This window comes from Ambystoma mexicanum, chromosome 5p, assembly GCF_040938575.1.
Source record: "Ambystoma mexicanum isolate Mex_15411 chromosome 5p, UKY_AmexF1_1, whole genome shotgun sequence".
Taxonomy (NCBI): domain Eukaryota; kingdom Metazoa; phylum Chordata; class Amphibia; order Caudata; family Ambystomatidae; genus Ambystoma; species Ambystoma mexicanum.
In genome coordinates this window covers 484,588,398-484,610,032 of record NC_090930.1, presented here as the reverse complement: position 1 = coordinate 484,610,032, position 21,635 = coordinate 484,588,398, and the positions used below count along the sequence as shown (strand labels likewise).

Below are 21,635 nucleotides of genomic sequence, written 5' to 3'. Positions count from 1 at the left end.
CGCCGAACTTCGGCGTGGCTTCGCTCGCCTGCCCGCTCCTGCTCTTGGGTGCGCCGGCCCCCCGGCGGGCCATTTCTCTGCGCGGTACTGCGGGGGCTGCCGGAGCGGCCCCCCACAACCACAACATCCCGCAGTCCCTGCCTGGTGGTCCGCCGCCAACATCGCTGGTCCTGTGCACATCCTGCAATTCCTGACTGGTGGACCGCCGCCAACAGTACTGGTCCGGTGAACACCCCGAAATTCCTGCCTGGCGGTCTGCCAACAACATCGCTGGTCCAGTGGTGGGGCCAGGGCTGGGCTGCGGTGCTCGGGCCACCCTGGGCTCGGCCTCCTGATACCGATTCGAGTCCTGCTACCGCCCGGATCACCATACTCTGCGTGGGGGTTCGCTCCTGCTGGGATCACCATCCATATATTGGGCCTGCGGTGCTCTGAGGTGAGGAGGTTGGGGGTGCAGAACGCTGCAAGATATGCCTATTTTACTCGGCCTTATCCTCGAGCTACGCTTGCCCCATTCCACGTGTGTCCATGGCCCCCAATTGTTCCAGACTCCCCCCTGACCACTCATCTTACGCCGGTGCGGCTCTGGGCGCTCCACCACTCTTTTCACTGGACTATGCGTCTATCTGCTATGCCCTGAGCAAACCAGGCACCCTGGACTATGCTGCCCTCCACTACTGGCTCTACTGCCTGGGGCCGTCCTGATTCTGGGGCGGGCGCCGCGGGACACAGTCCCTTCCAGGTCGCACTGCTGCTTTGACACCCTGCCTCCCTCTTGGAGTGGGCCTAGTGCCCTATAACACGCTCACTGTGAGTGCTCCTCGCTCCTGTCCCTTGAGCAGCTGTCGGCTTATTGCTGAGTGTGGGCCGCAGTCCCTTTATAATCCCCCAGGCCCCCATTGCTGCCTTTTTGTCCTGCACTCCCTACTATTTTTGGTGTACACCCCAAACATGTCCGGCAAGGCACAGGGGGCCAACAAGGCCGGAGCAATGGACAAGTTTGCCAAATCACTTGCTAAACAAGACCAGAGTGGGGCTGCCCTCCCTCAGGACGACCTGGATGCATCCTCATGTCCTCCCCAGCCAGACCTCACGACACTCATGGAGTCTATGGCCAAAAACCTTGCGGCGTTTCATGAGAAATTGGATGACATAAACACCAATGTGGCATCACTACGCACCAAACTGGATCAGCATGGCACCAGGCTGGTGGAGGCCGAGACCAGGGTTGGGGCCACTGAGGATGTGGTACATGTGCTCTGGAATACTGTTTCTGACTTGGTGCAAGATATGAAGCAGGTCAAGGCGAAGTGCGACGACTTAGAGTCCAGATCCCGCAGGAATAATATCCGCATTGTTGGGGTTCCAGAGACAGCCCTCAAGGGCAAAATGGAACTTGCAGTCGAGACCCTTCTGAGAGACCTCCTGGGGGATCCTCAACTTTCCCCATTTTTCACTATTGAGCGCGCCCATCGCTCACTGGCCCAAGCCGGGTGATTTCCCCAGACCAATTATTGCCAAGGTCCTCCGCTTCAGGGACAAAGACCACATTCTACGCCTGGCCCGCGAAAAAGGGAAACTGAAATTTGAGTCCCAGACTATCCGCATATTTCCCGACTTCTCGGTCAACGTTCAAATGGAGCGCAGACAGTTCAATGGTGTGAAAAAACTGCTTAGAGAGAGGAAAGTGGAATACGCCATGTTGTTCCCTGCAAGGCTGAAGCTCACCCACCCCAACAAACTGTACTTTTTCACAGTCCCAGAGGAGGCGGTGAAATTTATTGAGGCCCATATTCCGGTCCCTGGGCCGACGGGTGACCCTGTGGATGAGGGTTAAGCCGGCCTCTCCTGTACCCATTACTTGAATTTTTTGGTATCGCTACCACCCTTGACAAATGCATTCTTTTGTAATCTCATGTATTCTTACCTTTGTGCATGCATTCATTGTTGTAACTCATTGTGCAGATTCATGAAACGTAATGTGGGTCAAAGGCTTAGGGTCTACGGTTCATTGCACTTAAAACTGTGATCCCCTACTCCTATACCCCCTACTTATCGAACTCTACTATATTGTCTCCTTTGATAAATTTTATTTAGTTACTGCTGCAAGCTATTTGGTGTACTCCACCGTCAATCAGCTTGGTCTGGCACACGGCAGCGGCTTCCCCCACTGCAGTTACAACGCCGAGTTAGGCTTGTTTTGTTCACTGGTTGCTCCCCTGTTGGGTGTGGGGGCTCGGCCTGCCCCGTTGGGATTGGCACGGAAGCCATGAGACTTTGGGTGGGTTCTTGGGCACTGCTGTGTTGGGGAAGGCAGTGAGGGATGGGGGAGGATCAGTTGGGGAATGTTTTAACAAAAATGGTGAGACTGGTAGCCTCTGCTATGATGTATCTGGCCACTGTATTAGGGGCTGGCACTTGTTCGACAAGCTATGACACACATTACTCTGATCCCCCCCTAAAGCCCTACTGAATGGCCATTAGGCTAATGTCTTGGAATATCAGAGGGCTCAGCAATTTCACAAAGTCGCGTAGGATCACGGCTTATGTCCAGAGACATGGGGTTAAAATACTACTTTTACAAGAAACCCACGCCCTCACACATCTCTCAGCCTCTCTTGCTCCGGCATGGGGCCCCAACAAATACTACACGGTGTTCTCCTCACAGTCCAGAGGAGTCCTCACCTTGATTCACAAGTCTGTGGGGTTCTCCCTTCGCACCAGCCATATTGATGCCCGGGGCAGATATGTGATTCTTCACTGTTTCCTTGCTAATACAGAGTGGCTCCTGGTTAACACGTATGCCCCATGCATCGATGCACCCGATTTTTTTAGACCACATCCTTGACATCCTCCTAGGTTATGTGGGGGTTCCCATTATTTGGGGGGGGGGACATGAATCTCATCCTGGACTCCGACTTGGACAGATCTGGTGTTGCACCAAGAACACTGTCCAGAGCCGCTCGCCGTCTTCAGGCGCATACGCTCTCTGCCGGTCTGGTAGACGCCTGGAGAGAACTCCACCCAATGTCGAAAGAGTTTACATTCTACTCCTCTGTCCATGACAGCCACTCCAGGATAGATCTTTTCCTTCTCTCTGCAGGGCTCATGGGCAAAACACTCACCACACAGATTCTGCAGCGCACGCTATCTGATCACGCCCCGATCACACTGGACATTGCCCTGCACCCGGCCCTCCCCAGCACTCTAACTGGCGGTTTAAGTCAGACGCATTGCATGATGTTGTCTTCAGAGCTGACATCCTAGCAGACGTCACCTCGTTTTTTGATAGTAATAAACGGCACGACACAACTGATGGGGTGAGATGGGAGGCCTTTAAGGTTTACATCAGGGGCATGTGTATCTCCAGGGATGCAGGAGTCCTGAAAGATATTTGAAATTCCATGCGCCGCTCTGAGTCCACACTTGGGGAACTAGAGCGCAAGTATGCAATCAACCCCTCTCCGCCCAAGCTTGCACAGATAAGAACCGAACTAGATGCGTTTGAGTCCTTTGCCCGCAGTGAGATCAGGCACCTTGCCCGGTCCATTGCGGCCCGAAAGTATGGTGAAGGAGAGAGGCCGGGCCGGACCCTTGCCCGCCTCGCCCGGGCCAAGGGCGGTAGAGCTCGAATTGACAGTATCATAGACAATGGCGGGGTACGACATTGGTTTAATCCGCCCATTCTCGAGACCTTTGCAGACTTCTATGCAACCCTCTACGCCCAGCAACCTGAGCACAGCCCGCAGGATCTGGACAACCTCCTAGAACGCATCCCAATGTCCCTTATATCTCTAGCCACCAAAGAACAATTAGATGTTCCCTTCACGAAATCACTGCTGTTATCTCGGCCCTCTCCAAGGGTAAAGCCCCCGGTCCGGACTGCCTGACCGCCGAGTTTTACCAGGAACATGTGGCCCTCCTTGCTCCACGCCTCCATGAGGTTTGGGAGGAGTGGATTCGTCTTGCTTCCCCCCCCCTCCCCACCCCCCGGTCCCTATGTGAGGCTGTCATCACCGTACTCCCCAAACCGGGTAAGCCTCTGGATGAATGTGGCTCCTATAGACCTCTGTCCGTTATTAACACTGATACCAAAATCTTCGCCAAAATCATCGCAAATAGGTTCCTCCCCATCATGAAATACCTGATTCACCCTGACCAAAGTGGTTTTGTCCCGGCCCGTTCCACTGCCTTAAACATTCGGCGACTATTTAACGTCATCTCTAGAATAGACCCCCAAGCCAACGCAGTGGCCGTGACGTTGGATGCCCAAAAAGCATTCGACATGGTCTCGTGGCAGTATCTGTGGGCGGTGCTCGAGAGGATGGGGATAGGCCCATACATGTTGTCCTACATCAAACTCCTATACACTAGCCCCGTGGCCAGGGTCCTAGTTAACTCTCACCTGTTGGCTCCCTTCTCCCTCCACAGGGGGACGCGACAGGTGTGCCCGTTTTCTCCCTTGCTGTTCGCGATGGCCATTGAGCCCATGGCGGATAGTGTACGAAACAACCACGTGTGCAAAGGGATTCGGCTGCGGGATACCCCCGAAATGATATCACTGTACGCTGATGACGTGCTTCTATACATTAGAGACCCCTCAGTCCACCTTGACCCGATCATGTGTGATATTATCAAAATTGGCACATTTTCGGGCTTCACTATAAATTACACTAAATCAGAAATCCTACCCCTTACGCCTGCAACGCCCCAACCTGCATGCAGATTTCCTCTCAAATGGGCACCAGGGGGCATCAAATACCTAGGGGCCCAGGTATCCCTCTCAAAAGCCTCCTTATTGTCTGATAATTACGGGGCTGCCGCGCAATACGTCGGCGCCAGGATGGAAAGATGGCATAACCTCCCCCTCTCACTATCAGGGAGACTGTCCCTAATAAAAATGATCATAGTTCCGAAACTCCTTTACATATTCGCTAACCTTCCACTATGGCCCGGGAAACAGTACTTTGCAGACCTGCATGCGGGATGCGTCCGTTTTCTGTGGCATTCTGGTGCTGTGCGCAGAAAGTGGCAGCATATGACTCTTCCGTATGAGAGGGGTGGCTTCAGTGCACCTGATCTCACCCAGTACTGGATAGCCGCTCAGGCCCAGCATGCTACATACTGGTACCAACACCAACACCAGGACCCCACCCCCCACCCCGCATGTTAAGCTTGAGATCCTGGCAACCGAGGAGGTGAATGTCATGTCCTTGATCCTTTTTCACTCGTACCGTTCGGAAGCCCCTGCTCACCCAGTGGCCTCCACTATAAGGGCGTGGCGGCAGATTCTGAAGCCTGGTTCTGGCTCCCCCCGTACTACAAATGGCTTCCCCTCTGGTCGTTCCCTGGCCTCACCCCCACACAAGATAAGCTCCTCATGCGTTACTGGTAGGAACTGGGTTACAGACCATTCTCCGACCTGTTCCCTGATGGGAAATTCATCACCCCAGATACATGGAAGCCAGGGCACTCCAAGTCCTCCCTGGAGTTGCTACAATACTTTCGATTTAGGGCGGCGGTCCAAGACATGTGGCCTTCATATCCGGACGAACCCCCTGAGTCCCCCGAGGTCTGCTACATCTCCAAATCCGCTGGGGGTAGGGGCATTGTATTCTCCCTTTATAAAATGTTGATGGTGCAAGCTGTAGAACACCCCTGCACTGTTCAGGATGCCTGGCGCAGGGATCTGGGATTAGACATCATGGATGGCATGTGGACCAAAATGTGCATGCATACACGCAAGGTTTCTCTTAATTCTAGAGCTAGATGTGTTCAATACAAGCTACTCAATCGCCTGTACTACACTCCCCATGCGATTGGGAAATTTGCCCGGGATCAACCCCACCCATGTCAAAGATGCAGATCCAACGATGCGGACCACGCTCGTATGTTCTGGTCTTGTGGGGCACTGGCACCGTTCTAGAATGCGGTGCTTCAGACTCTCTCCGAAATAGTGGGGTTCAGTGTTGACCCTGACCCCCTGTCTCTTCTGTTTGGGCTCTGGGAGGGAGCTGAGGCGAAACGGGAGGCTACATTTCTGAATGTGGCGGCGAGTGTGGCCAAGAAATGCATTCTGCAATGCTGGTAGCGCAGATCCCCCCCCTTCCTTAGAAATGTGGCTGAAAGCCCACACCTGGAGGCAATCTTGTGAAGAAGACTACAATAACATGCTGCCCAGTAATGCGCGTCCTAAAACCATATGGACGGAGTTTTGTAGCTACTTGAACCGCAAAGTGGACCTGGAGCTGTTGTCATCTCCCCCTTCTCCTGAGTGGGGGGTCAGAGCGCACTACATGACGTATGCCTCTATTGTATTTGACCTCTGATAAGATTATATGCCACCCTCTGTAGAATTTGTGCTTTTCATTCATGATTTAAATGCAAACTGTGTGTTTTGGCTTGGTGTTACTTGTGATGGGCAAGCTGCTTCTTCTTGCCAATAAAGAAAAGTTGAAAAACAGATAAAAATGGACTCCCAATTTTGAAATACAGCTTCAAGCTCTACGCGTTTCGGGGAATAACTCCTTCTGCAAATACAGATATGTACAAAATTAACAGTCATCTCATGGTTCACTCAGTTTCAACTGCCTAAACAAATTCTACAAAAGCTGTTCATTAAATGTCATGTTTACACACAAATCCACAGAAGTTATACATGATCATGTCAAGTGGTTGTTTAATCACAGTAATGCAACTGGTGTGACTCCAAAAGTAAACCTCAAAGTGAATAATATCTAAACAAAAAGACTTTTATATGTACCTTGAAATGGAAATATTGACAAAAAATATTTGATGTATTTCTGTGCACGGTGTGCACAGAAACCAGGATCCCTGTGGAGACGCCTGCAGTCGTCAGCAAAATAGTATGATTGACGAACTCTAAAATACCAAAACATATCAATGAACACCAACTAAACAAACTAAACAAAAACAACTTAATAGCTAAATAAAACATTCAAGTGCACCTAAATCAAGTCATCAACCCCTCTGTGAAACACCAAAATCACCAAAATCAAAGTAAACCTTTTGCCACCACCTCTACTGAAAACTATACATTAAAATCACCCATCCTCAAAGCAAACCTAACCTGTGAATTCAACCCTACCTCCACAGTGATACATTTACCTAGAGCGTGTTCCTGCCAACCTATCCCAGTATGCTCACTTAAGATAATTTCAGAACGTAGAAAATCTGCATCCAACATGAGGCATCCTGCCTATTGTGAAATCGTACTGTGGAACTATTAAAATAAACTCATAATAGCCCTTTTAACTCAATACACCTTTCCAATGAAAAAACGTCCAAAAGACAAAATCTTACCTTATGGGACACACCGCTTCACATAAAGTAGAACGGCTACTCTCCCATTCACACGCATCGCTTCCAAACCACGGATGCACTTCCTAACGTTATTTATGCTAGCTCCAACACAGAAAATCACCACACCTCGTGTAACATGAGACTGTTACACCTTAACTATAAAGACCAATTCCCAATAAAACCAGAAACACTTATCTGAGGAAGCAAAAAGAAAAAGAAAGAGGAATGGACCTGGGGCTGGAGGATCTTATACCCCGGGCAAGCACCTGATAAGTGGAGAAGAGGAGCCTCAGGAATACCAGGGACTTGGAAGGCTCATGGGACTCGTAGTAGTAAAAAGGGAGATTTCTTGAAAACTCATTGTATTTACCCTTTTTTCTCATATCCTGGAAGAAAACGGGAAAATACCCAGTTTAAATGTTTACTGTTTTGGAGTGCTGAGGTGGTAGCAATAAAGAAAGTTAAAACATGATGCTCACCTCCTGTCTTGACATAGAATTGTACCCCTTGTTTTGTCACAGTTGAGATGCATCCTGTTATGATTCAGTAATGTGGCCACTTGCATGATTTCTGCTCCCAAACACAATTAGTGCAAACTTGCTCCCTTTAGACATACCTGCTCTACCCCACACCTTTAAAATCTTGATGTGGCATTTTTTCCCTTCTTATCTTCAACAGATGTCTCATTTCCCCCTTCATCTGCCTCTTAATTTTCCTACTGTTCTCATATACTGTTTGAAACATCTATCTTTTTATCGTTCCTTTTCTTGGCTGAAATGTTCTTGCACACATGCATTGTTTTATGGCTATTTAAAGATTTAGTGTGCTGATGTTTTCTTTCCAGATGCTCCAAAAGATGATGGCGGGTCGGACATTTCTGAATATGTTCTAGAAATTTCAGACACGCTAAATGGTGAGTAGTCCTTTTTTTCCATGTTATTAGAGTATGATTCATAGATGGAGTCATCCATGACGTGCTTGCTTGAAACATTTTAGGATTTCTTAGAATATTAGTGATATGACAACTATCATAATTTTTGAAACCATGCTGAGCTCATCTGTTTACTTTCCTGTTAAATATTTTGGCAACTTGTTATGCGGCGTCTGCATGAAATATAGAGCATTTCAATGGTCTTCTGCACTCTACGGTTGGCATAAGTTGCCTACCCACTTTAATGCCACCTATGTTGTTAAAACTATTTCTAGTCGCAAGAGACTATGTCTGAGCAAGCTTGGTTAAAAACAGATTGATAAATGTAGGTGCTCAAGTTTCCTGTGGTCATGCGTGAGAAGACTATCCATTCCTTTCTTTGCTTGTAATTCTGGGACTTACATTTTTCCTAAAATGCAAATGAGAAAGAAAAAGTACCAGAATCCAAAGCGTAAATAAACAGGGCTGGGTGACCTTCTTATGGGTGACCAGGGAAACTTGAGAGCTCTAGTAAATCGAAGATAATCTGTATACAGATGTCATTTGAGAAAATTATGGGCTGACATGTATTTTGTGTACTACCTTCTACACCTTTGCTACCTTTTATCTTCATTGCCCGGCATCCAATAGTGGCCATTAAATAAATGTAACTTTCTTAGCTAAGTCAAGTGCCTCATAAAATAACTCTTCATTCAAGTAGATTTGATTCACACATTAGATAAGAATTGAGGTAAATTATGACCGAACTGCCTGGGATTTGAAATTGTTTTTTGCAGTTGTCATCGGTTGACAGGAAATGTTTGTCTTTTTTTTAATCCCTTGAAATTCTCTGTTTTTCATTTCAACTCATTGCTATTGCTTTGACCTCTGCCTGTGGAAATTAGCTTAGCTGTCATCCTCTTGGTGGTGTTTTTCCACCTGTGTTGTAAGCTGCAAGCCTGTTATTGCAATTACTATACATGATAAGGGTAATGCTTCCCTTCATGGTCAACATTCAATTGTATTGCAAATTTAATCTGCATGGTAATCTCACCAGGTCACCATTTTCTGAACAGACACTTTGGTTTGATTGTTTTGCCAAGTCAGTTAACAAATGAAGTCTCAACACAGTTATTGTTGTGGAGGCATTGTTGTGTGTTTTTTTTTTTTTTGTAAACGATTTTATTGATTTTATTACAACAAACACCACAAATGAAACTTGCAGTACATCTAATGGCATTTAAAATATACGTCACATCCTCCGTGTCCACTGCTTCTCCCCTTCCCTCACCCCTTTCCGAGCCTACTCTCCTTCATGTTCTATTTCTTGTCTTGCATTAGGTATTCCTCTTCCATGGTTTCTGTTGGGTCCTGATCGCTTGACCAATCCTGCGCAGGCCCCAATAGCTCAGTTATTAGTTGTTTCCAGGCTTTCAAGGTTTCCGTCTCCTCCTCCTCCTCCTCCCCCCCTCCCCCCCCCCCAAAATTACTTGCTTCCTGCCAAACTGTAGTTTCAGCCTCAGCCCATTTCTGTAGGTCGTTCCACCATACTTCTATTCTTGGTCTATGGCATGCCTTACACCCCATAGCGATTCTCCTTTTTGCAAGTACGTACGCCTGGTGTTTTAGTTTACATACATGCTTGAGTTTACATGGTCTGGGAAACCCTCCCATCAGGCAAGCCTGCACCGTATCCACCACCATCTTAATCCCTTTTTCTTCCAGCCTTTGTGCTACTTCGCCCCAAAATCTCTCAATTACTGGACATGACCAGAACATGTGTACCATTCCGGCATTTTCTTCGTCAGATTTGGGGCATGATTGTCGTCCTGTATTCTTGAATTTGGCTATCCTCTTGGGCGTCATATATGCCCCGTGGGTTATATATAGTTGTACCTGTTGCAGTCTTGCATTTCTCGACACTTTTTTATGGTACCCTTGGGCTCGTTCCCATATCCCATCACTCATCGGGGCCCCCACTTCCTCTTCCCAGTCCTGCCTCAGCTGTACCACTTCTTTCCCCACTTTGGACATCATGAGCTCATATATTCTAGATATCTCGTGTCCCCCTTCTGCTATATCATATATTGTATCTATGATGGCATCTGGTTAATCTTCTAGTACTACTTCAGACCACGTCTCCTTAATTCGTCACACCACCCTCTGGTATGTAATATACTGTCCCGTATGTAACCCTGTTTCCTCCCCCCCAACTCCTCAAAGTCCCTTATACTCCCCTCTTGCCATATGTCGTCCATTGTTGCTATCCCCACCGGCTCCCAGTACTTCCTAATCATCATTCTTAATTGCTTTTCGTTTCCCGCCAGTGCAACTAATGGCACTTGCGGGGAACACAGGGAGGGGTTTTCCATTACCTGACAGGCCCTGCGCAAATCTCCCATCCAAGTATCATCTTTAGGCGTCCCTCCATATCCAACCTGGGTAACCAGATAATTTCTTTTAGGAAGAATGGGGCGCAGTCCATTCGAACAGCCTGGACTCCGAGGTTGGTTCAGAGAGCCATTTGGCTACAAATTGCAGCTGGCTTGCTATGTAATAGATTTCATAGTTTGCCAATTGTATACCCCCTTTCTCATGTGGTTTTTGTAGCTTCCAAAGGGCCACTCTGTTTCTCGTCCCATGCCAGAGGAATTCCATGCATATGCTATGTAGTCGCACAAAGAACCGCCTTGGTATCCAGAGTGGTATATTGCTAAAGTAATGCAGTAGTCTTGGCAGGACCACCATTTTCAACATTGCCCCTCATCCCATCATCGCCAGGGGGAGCTTCACCCAAAACTTCATGCTATTTTCAATATTCTTAATCGCTTTTTCAGTGTTATGTTGGTGCTCTGCTTCCACCGTGTGATATATATATCTATCCCAAGGTATCGAAACGTGCTGACCTCCCATGGTATCTGTAAAACCGGTAGCTGCTCTAACGGGATCCCTCTATATCTGCCCAGTGGAAATATACAGGATTGATTTTTTGGGGTTCACAGCTATGCCAGGCAGCCTTGCAAACTGCTCCATCACTTCCATCACATACTGGAGATTTTCTTCCGGGTAACGTAGATACAACAACATAGCGTCAGCGTACAAGAAAATTAAATGTGGTTCCCCTTTTATGGTGATGCCTATTATATCATATTGTTGTCTCAGGTATATTGCCAGGGGCTTCAGGACTAGGATGTACAGCATGGGGGACCACGGGTAACCCTGCCCTAGTACCCCTGCTGAGTTGCCATCTCTCTGATATTACTGCTCCTGTTTTGACCCTGGCCAGCGGAGCACTATATACTAATTTAGCCCATTTGAGATACCCTGGTCCTATTCCATAGTTGGTCAGGGCCGCCATCAGCCATGGGCATTTGTCCGAGTCAAAGGCCTTTATTGCATCCAGCGATACTATTGCCATTTCGCCCGCATCCCTGTTTGCGTGTTCAATGACTCGATGGAGTCGCCTGAGATTGTTGGATATGTTCCTATTAGGGACATAGCCGGTCTGGTCGGGGTGTATTAATTTATCAATGACCCTCTTCATTCTGTTTGCCAAGACCGCTGTTAATATTTTACTATCCTGGTTCAACATTGATAGGGGTCTATATTTGCCGCAATCATGGCCAGGCTTATTGGGTTTGGGGAGTGGTATAATAATCGCCTCTCTCAGGGACTCTGGTAGTCTTCCCACTTCATATGCCTCATCTAGCATCTCTAAGAGCGGGGGAAGTACTTCATTTTTGTACACTTTATAAAATTCAATAGGGAGTCCGTCGGCCCAGGGGCCTTGCTGGTGGGTAGCTGCCTCACCCCCTCTTCCAATTCCTCTAGAGCGATTGGAGCATCCAGCTCCTCTCGCTCTTCTGCACTAATCTGCGGCAATCCAATATCCTCCAATGTTTCTCTTATTTCCCTGCTATCACTTTCCTCTACATCTTCATACAGTAGCCGGTAATAATCTGCAAATTCCTGGTTAACTCATTCTTTGGTGTCCACTATATGCCCATCATGCTTCGCTATCGTTCAGATTGTGGGTCTAGGGGTCTCGCTTATATATAGCCACGCCAGGGCTCTCCCTGGTTTGTCCCCTGCTGCATGCTGCCTCTCTATATACTTTTTATAGTTCAGATTGCACAATCTCTCCCAGTGCCCCGCACATTTCTGTTGCAGCCTGAGTATTGTTTCATTTTTGTGGTTAATCATCTCCGGCCGACATTTGCAACCCTTTCATCTAATGTAAGATAGTTAGCTGACCTAGTCAATCACACAGCACTCTACACATAAAACTGCTAAATATAACGAGTACTCGTCTTCTGTGGCAATAACATCGTGTGCTGCCTATCTTTAGTATCATGCGCTATCCTTTTCCTGTAATGCAGTGTGCAATTTACAATGTGTGTCCAGACAATGGTCTATGCACTCTCAAGACAACCTAAAGCTTGTTGAGGCAATGGCAAGTGCAATTAGGTGCTATGCAAGTCACAAAACATTACATCAGAGATTTGGTTTTCTGAAGTGGCTTGAGTATCTTCTTGTAATTCTTTTCCCCAGCAATTGTTCTTGCTCCATTTCTTCATTGAGTGTTGGTAAGTAGTTTTGGAATTCTGGTTGCCAAATGGGATCTTTTTCCTTGTTTATTGCATCAGTGACAGTATTATGTATTCCCAATAGTTTTTCTTTGCGTCATGGAAAGGACAGTTGTACAATAATTGTTTGCCAATTATTATGGTTACCAATGAATACATAACACTACACCAGTGGCAAGGATAAAATCTGGGAGGGTGGGGTCATCGGCCTGGACATACAAAGAGGCACCAGGCAAGGGTGCCCATTGTCACCCATGTTCTACATGCTGAGGCTATAGCCGATAGCAATACATCTCCAAAAGCAGTTTCTGGAAGCGGGCATAAGGATCGGAGGAGTAAACCACTTGGTATCACTATACACGGATGATGTACTATTTTATATGAGACCCACACTACAACGTCCCAGTGATACTGGAGGTGCCAGACAATTACGCAAAGGTATATGGGATTTGCTTTGGCAAAGTAAAGTTGTGTATATTCCTATTGGCGGGTCTGAGGAGAAGGGGTGTGGAAGAATTGCCGAAAGTGGGGCTCCAGTGGCAGTTGGAAACATTCAAATACTTGGGAGTTAACATAAGACACACACCAGAACAAATGCATCAGAGCAACACGGCAGCTGTGATGAAGGGATTCAGGAAATCCATTACATTTCGGTCTAGATTTCCACGATCGCTGATGGGCAAGGTGGCCATTACCTAAATGATAATTTTGCCAAGGTTTTTATATTAATTCAATAATGTCCACTACTATATTAAAGCCTCCTTCCGCTTGTTAGAAGATTGCTACATGAATTCCTATGGGGAGCGGCCCGGCATAAACTGTCACTTGACATACTACGCCTATCTGATAGGGAGGGAGGGGTACAACTACCGGACTTGGAAAAATACGATCTTGCAGAACAACTTAGCTTTGTAGCTAGATGGCTTTCGGATGAGGCTACATCGGAAACTGAATTGCTATGGCAACTGGTGGCCCCTGCACGCCTGAAGGAGATCCTATGGCTACCACTGGGTTGTTTGGGAAGTGCCCCCATGATTGTAATATTGGGAAGGAAGGTGTGGCATAGAGCTGCGGCACTGCTAAAACTTGTGCACCCCTACTCACCCGAGACTCCAATTGCTGCCCATGTCTGCAAAGATAGAAGGCATCTGGCTGTGGTGAGACACTGGCAAAGGTGGGGTTTCGAGGGGATTGGGTCCTCCGACGTATTCCATATCTATGACATGTAATCACCACAGCTGTGCTGCTTCAGAAACTTTTTTCGGCGTCTGCGTCCTGCGTCGATGACGTCGATGCACCGTCGTCGAGGACCTCCCCTGACGTCATCCGATGTGATAAGTAGGACGCATAACGCCCGTAGCCTCAGTTCCGTTTTTTCCGCGAACGTGTTGCTTTGTGAATCTCGGTTAACGCCTCGACTCTTTGGAGTTCTGTTCTTCGTGGTTCTTCGAACCTGTTCGTTTTTGTGAAAATCCTTCGTGTGAAGATGTCTTCTACTTCGTCTTCGACCCCGCGTCCGGGCTTCAGGAAGTGCGGGGAGTGTGGGTCCAAGATGTCGGTGACGGACTCGCACGACGCCTGCCTCTGGTGCCTCGGGGAGGCCCACGACACGGATGACTATCGACTGCCAGTCGCTCACATCCAAAGCCTTACGCAAACGTAAGAAGAAGTTGTCGGTAGGTCGGGTGTCCAAGCGCCGGAAGTCGAAGTCTGCGGGGCTTTCGACGGATGATTCGAGGGGTGACTCTCTGCGTCGTCGGAAGTCTCGTGGGTCTCCTTCTAGGAGTCGGTCTCGCCACTCCTCAGCCTCTTCGAGGGATTCTCGGAAGCACCTACACCGGTCGTCTTCCATGTCCTCTTCGGAGGACTCTGCCCGGCACGTCGCTTACCCCACCAGCCGTGCGACGCCGGAGGAATGGGCTTCCTTCGGGAAGAAAATGCTGGCGATTCTTGTGTCGCAGGGTACTAAGCCATCCGCGCCCCCGCGTGGGGTCGGTCGTAAGAGGTCGAGAGACACCGCTCGCAAGAGTGGTCTGCACGAGTCACGGGAGAGGTCCCGTTCGGGCAAGGAGACTCGTTCTTGACTTACCCGTGCCAGGTCCCGGTCCTCGACGCGTTCGAGACCGTGTGCACCTGTGAGGTCTTCAAGGAAGACGTCAACGTCTGAGGAGTCGAGGGCATCAACAGGCTTTCTCGAGGCTCCGAGGAAGTCGTCGAAGCCGTCAACGCTCAGGTCGTCGAAGGACACGCTCGGGGCTCCGGCTTCGAGGGCTGTGTCGACGCCGCCGATGCTGGCGGCGCTGCATCTGACGTCGACGCCGATTTCCTCGACGCCGATCCTCTCGGCGCCGATGCCTGTTCTCTCGATGCCGGCGCTGATTCGCTAGACGCCTTTCGTGCGGAGGTACCCCGTGGCACGGGGGAACCCCCTAGGAAGGCTCTGGTTAAGAGCAAGCACTCTCGGGTGCCGCCTTTTCGCCACCTGGATTAAATTTCAGAGGCGGATGAGGATTCTGATTGCCTGGTTCCTAGTCAGGTTCCAGATGAAATTGTCTCGGGCCATAGTCAGTTTGACGATTTGAGGCAGTCACTGCATGATGCCAGTGGACTGGACACCTCTCCGGAGGTGGAGTTTTGTAGGCCTGAGCCTGACTCTCATGCCGATTCCTCGTACCGGCGCCTTATGGCTAGGGTTTCTGAGTACTTGGGATGGTCTGCTCCCCCAGGGGAGTTTGTGCAGGATGATCTAACGGACATCCTTGATCTCGGTCCCCCCACTGACCCGGTTTTGCCTTTTCATATGGCTCTGCAGAGAAGGGTGGCAGCGGCTTGGACTGCTCCAGAGAGTCTCCCGGCGGTGGGCAGATCCTTGACGTGAAAATACTATCCAGCCAGTAGCGACCCCTGCTACTTAACCAGGCACCCCACTCCGGAGAGTTTGGTGGTGCAGGCGTCGTACCCTACCATCCCTCCTGATAGGGACGACAAACGTTTTGATGGCTGGGCGAAGAAAGTGTTTTCTTCTGGTGGTATGGCGCTTCAGGCAGCCAACTCCATTTGTGCCTTGTCTCGTTTCACACACACACTGTGGAACTGTGTTGCGTTACCGGCTGAACATATTCCCGAAGGGGACGAACGGGAGGGTTTCCTTGCTATGGTCCAGGATGGTAAGGATGCAATGTGTGAGTCCGTTCAGTCGGGTTTGGACTTAGCTGAATGCGTCAGTAGGTCCATGGCGGCGAGCACCGTGATACGCAGGTTTGCGTGGTTGCGGAAGTCGGGGTTTGCTCCTGATGTGCAGTCCCGGCTCCTCAACATGCCCTTTGACAGTGAACACCTTTTTGGCAGCAAGGCTGACGAGAGCCTTGAGAGGTTGCAGACCTCAAAAGCTGCAGCCAAGTTGCTGGGCGCTGCAGTTCGCCAACCTCCGCCTTTTCGTCCTAGGGGACAGCAGTGGAGGGGTGGTTCCTTACGCTATTACTCGTCCTTCAGTAAAGCGAGAGGAGCTGGCAGTCAAAGAGGCCAGCGCAGGGGTACCAGAGGTGGACGACAGGGTACTCGTGGTGCCAAGGCCGCTCGGGCAGTTGCCTCTTTGCCCTCAGGTACGCCGCAGCCGCTCCCACTCAGTCATGAGGCCATGTCCCATGGTTCGCCGGTTGGGGGAAGGCTGGCGCAGCATCTTGTAGAGTGGCAAGCCATTACTTCAGATGTGTGGGTTCTGGAGATCATAACCCACGGCTACTGTCTTCCCTTTCGGCACAGTCCTTGCGACAATCCACCGGGGAACCTCTCTTTGCAAAGTCTGGATCTGCTCCTTGCGCAGGAAATTCAGGCCCTGCTGGAGAAAGGCGCCATAGAACTGGTGCCTGTAGCGGAGAGGAACAAGAGATGGTATTCCCCTTATTTTTTGATTTCGAAGAAAGGCGGGGGATTGAGACCCATCATGGACTTGCACGGTTTGAACAAACTCCTCAGGAAGGACAAGTTCAAGATGGTTACTCTCTCTCAAGTCCTCCAGGCCCTTCAGCTTCAGGACTGGTTGGTGTCACTCGACCTCAAGGATGCTTTCTTCCATGTGCCGATCCATCCCAAGCACAAGAAGTACCTGAGGTTCGCGGTTGGCGACTCGCACTTTCAGTTTCGGGTCCTGCCGTTCGGATTGACCTCCGCCCCGAGGGTTTTCACCAAGCTCATGGTGGTGGTGGCAGCGCATCTCAGGCAAGGGGGGATTCACGTCTACCCCTACCTGGACGATTGGTTGATCAGGGGGAGCTCTCCCGAGCAAGTCCTGGATCATCTGTCCGTCACCTGCCACTCCCTTCACAGGCTGGGCTTCTCCCTCAATTTAAAGAAGTCCCATTTGACGCCAACACAGCGGCTCCAGTGCATCGGAGCAGTGCTCGACACTTCCCTGGGGCAGTGTTTTCCTCCCCAGGTGAGGGCTCTTCACATTCAGCAGATGGTGCACAGGTTTCAGCATGCCCAGACGCTCCCAGCGTTCGAGTTCTTGAGGTTGCTCGGCCTCATGGCATCCTGCATTCTTCTGGTGCCAGAGCCTCGCCTGCGGATGAGATCTTTGCAGTGGGCACTCAAGACGCAATGGTCGCAGTCCTCCGGCAGGATGTCGGACCCGGTTCAGGTGCCGCCCTCGGTCGCCCGGGACCTTCTGTGGTGGGCCGTCAAAGGCAACCTGATGAAGGGGGCTCAATTTTGGCTTCCCTGGCCGGAGGGGATGGGGAGCTCATACCAACGGGCTGACAGCGGTCGTTGGTCTCCGTCGGAGTCCAGACTCCATATCAATCTGTTGGAGCTGAGGGCCGTCAGGCTAGCCCTGAAGGCTTTTCTGCCGACTGTGCGAGGAAAGAGTGTCCTGATCCTGACGGACAACACAGTGGCCATGCACTACCTCAACAAAAAGGGGGGAGCAGGGTCACTTCCTCTGTGCAGGGAGGCGATGCAGCTCGAGTTCTGGGCCATCCAGCAGGAAGTTTCGATCTCGGCAGTTCATCTGGGGGACACCTCAAGTGGATCTCTTCGCCTCCAGTGTCAACTGGAAGTGCCAGAGGTTCTGCTCGTGGGAATTTCCTCCAAAAGGAGCCTTAGGAGACGCGTTCGTGGTGGAGTGGTCATTCCCGCTGCTGTACGCGTTTCCTCCAGTCCCCGTCATCCTGCAAGTGCTGCAGAGGTTACGGAAGTTCGGTTCCCGGATGATCCTCATTGCTCCGGCGTGGGCTCGGAGGACGTGGTGGACCTTCTCGACTTGTCCATCTGCCCTCCACGTCGTCTTCCCTACCGAGACGATCTGCTCTCATGGGAGGGGGTGGTCAGGTTCTCCATCCAGAGGTCAGATCCCTCAACCTTCACACTTGGCTTCTGAAAGGTTGAGGTATAAGGATTGGGACCTCCCTGAAGACGTGATGGAGGTGTTGCTTTCTGCCCGAAGGCCAGCAACAAAGTCTCTGTACCGTTGCCGTTGGAGAAAGTTCTGCGACTGGTGCAGAGTTCAGAATGTGGATCCTTTTGCATGTGACATCCCCATGGTTCTGTCCTTTTTACTTTCTTTGGCCCACAGGGGCTTGCAAGTGGGTACCATTAAAGGTTACCTGGCGGCGCTGTCCATCTTTAAGCGCTCGTCTGAAGAGTGTTCTTACTTTAAAATCCCTTTAATTTCACAGTTTCTGAAAGGGCTCACTAATGTGTTCCCTCCGTCACCTTTCCTGGTGCCCGGTTGGGATTTAAACCTTGTTCTTAAGTTTCTTATGGGTGCTCCGTTTGAGCCTTTACATTCTTGCCCTTTGAGGCTGTTAACTCTGAAAACTGTGTTTTTAGTTGCGGTTACTTCCGCTCGCAGAGTGAGTGAGTTACAGGCACTTTCAGTTAAGCCACCTTTCACTGTATTTCACAAGGACAGGGTTGTCCTTAGAGTACGTCCTTCTTTTCTTCCGAAGGTAGTGACGGAATTTCATTTGGCCCAGAAGGTTGTTCTTCCGGAATTCTATCCTCCTTAGCATCCTGGGAAAGAAGAGGAGAGGCTCAATAGGCTTGATCCTAGGAGAGCTTTAAGCTTTTATGTTTCGCGCATGTCCCGGGTCAGAGTGGACGATCAACTCTTTATTGGTTACGCCTGAAAGCGTTTGGGGCAAGCTGTGACGAAACAGACTTTGTCTCGCTGGATTGTTTTGGCCATCTCGGAGTGTTACCGCTTGGCGGGTAAGGACCCACCGGCTGGCTTGCGGGCCCATTCTACCAGGGGTATGGCTACATCTACTGCCCTGCAGAGGGGTGTTCCTATTCGCAACATCTGTGATGCAGCCACCTGGGCTTCAGTACATACGAGGACTGGATCTGGCCTTTGGCAAGGCGGTCCTTTGCTCTGCTATTTGATTGGCTATTCCAAATTTTGATTCTAAATTCTTTCCCTCCTCCTTGCTCTGGTACTGCTTTGGGAGTCTGTCATAGATATGGAATACGTCGGAGGACCCAATACCCTCGAAGAACAAGTTACTTTCTTACCTGGTAACGTTCTTTCGATGGGATGGTCCGACGACGTATTCCATATCGCTCCCGCCCTGCCTTCCCCGCTGCAGAATTTCTTTTGCGATTGCAGCTTACGTTCCGCAAGGCTTTGTGTCTGACTGGCAGTTGACTAATGTCACACGTTCTGGGGGAAAAAACTACAATGAGGCTACGGGCGTCGTGCGTCCTACTTATCACATCGGATGACGTCGAGGGAGGTCCTCGACGACGGCGCATCGACCTCATCGACGCAGTACACAGAAAAAAGTTTCCGAAGCAGCACAGCTGTGGTGATTACATGTCATAGATATGGAATACATCGTCGGACCATCCCATCGAAAGAACGTTACCAGGTAAGATAGTAACTTGTTCGTCTACACTTGGGGGTGATGTGTACAAGGAATGTGTCTTTAGAGAGTTTGACTCTCTACGGGAGAAGGAAGGGCTACCTAAGGGGCAGTTCCTGTGGTACCAAAGGGTCCGGAAGGTGGCAAGAGGGAAATGGGAAAAGTGGCCAGAGGAGCCAGCAGAGCACCCCCTGATGACTCTAATGCACAACCTGAGCGACAGCTGGAGGCCGGTGTCCAGGCTATATGGTCTATTGATAGACAGACCCAACCCCAAAAGCACAACACTGAAAGGGAGGTGGGAGATGGACCTCGGAGTAGACATAAGAGGAGGAATGCGAGAAGATACTATTATACCCCTGGGAAGTGTCGAGAAACTCACGATTTCGGCTAATCCAGCTAAATATTTTGTATCGCACCTGCATGACACCGCATGGGATAGATCAATTTTGCAACAACACGCAGCCACTGTGCCCTGGTGTGGAACGGGGAAGACAGGGCTGATGCACATGTTCTGGGGTTGTGGACATTTACAGCGGTTTTGGACATGAATAGAACAGGCCGGCAGGAGGGCTGGAATAGTAAGGTATGGTTGGACCCAGAAATAATGCTTGCTGGGTGCATACCCCAGGGTTGGCAAGTTTAGGCATGTGGTCAAATTCATGGACATGGCGTGCAAACTGGCTAAAAGTACCATTGCAATGGCTTGGAAATCAGCTGGGGGCCCGCAATATGTACGCTGGCACAAGGAATTTGAGCGTTGGGCAGAGGCGGAAACCAGAGTGTGGGGTGAAGGGGTAGCCAGGTCGGAGGCGAATGCGAGTGACACTTAATGAAGCTTGGAAAACACTGGTTTGGGACACGTTTCATCCCTTGGATGACAAACCCCCATGACCTTACCAGGACCGTCTTAAACAAGTCACTATAGGAAGCAATATATGAACAGTGCTAACCTGGGTCCTTCTCCCCTACAGCGGATAACGTTTGTCCTAATAATACTCACATCCATCCGCGAAGTAGAAAGTGACAATTTAGACTGTATGTTGCCTACCTAGTTAAGAAAGGTTTTTGTTTGTTGTTGTGTTATTTGTTTACTGCAAACAAGTACATATGTGTGCATGGAAATATGCTGCATTATATGAAGCAATTGGTATATGTACGACTGTTATTATATATGTTAAATGTTAAAGCTATTTGTACCGTGCACCGTCACCAACGGAATTGGTCCCCAGGCGCTCAGGCGGATCTGTAAACGATAAAGGTGGGATGGTAGGTTGAAGAAGGGAGTAGGATAGTGAGAGGAGTGGTGTTCTGTTGGCAGCTTCAAATCAGTATACACCGGGTGCTGAGCTTTGGTGCGGGTATCGGGTCGGAGTCAGGCTGCGTGTGCTGTTGTTCCGGCTTATGTGTTGTTGCAGTGTTGTGAACTGCGTGCGGCTTGTTGTGCGAGAGATGGTTGTGTGAGTTTTTTGAGTGAGATAGGTATGCAGAGTTTGAGCGTATATTGGTTAGTGGGTTACCCGACCTTCACCAATGCTAGCACTCACAGTTCTGAGTAGTGTGGCACTTGTTGGCCCTCCCATTCCCATCTAGACGCAGCGCAGGCCAATGTTTACGGCTCCATACAGGTGTGGTCATGCCAACATTCACACTTTTATCTAGACGCGGCGCGGGTAGTGTTTAGAGATTAGTCCAGGTGTGGGCATGTTAACATTCACAATTCCATCCGAATGCCACGCAGGCTGGTGTTCACGGCTCTGAGTGTGGCGCATGCTAGCATTCGTGTTTTTCTGGGTGTGGGCATGTTATCCTTCAATCGATCCTATCCAGATGCGACGCAGGCCAACGTCTATCTAGATGCGTCTGCCGGTCTGTGTGTGTTCGCCCGGTATGAATGAGTGGGAGAGTCACTAGAGGGCTTTCGTCTGGGTCTGGGTATGTGGTCAGTCTCTG

The 21,635-nt window shown here is 49.8% G+C and overlaps 1 protein-coding gene across 2 annotated transcripts in view; it reads left to right on the top strand.

Annotated features, from left to right (window-relative positions):
* The window catches only part of LOC138481032 (fibronectin type-III domain-containing protein 3a-like), a 2,755,868-nt gene that overhangs the window by 1,623,677 nt on the left and 1,110,556 nt on the right, over positions 1–21,635 (top strand). For both annotated transcript variants that reach the window (XM_069612893.1, XM_069612892.1), the window contains one exon: positions 8,168–8,236. In XM_069612893.1, coding sequence (XP_069468994.1) covers positions 8,168–8,236 — 69 coding nt within the window. The remainder of the gene's footprint in view (positions 1–8,167; positions 8,237–21,635) is intronic.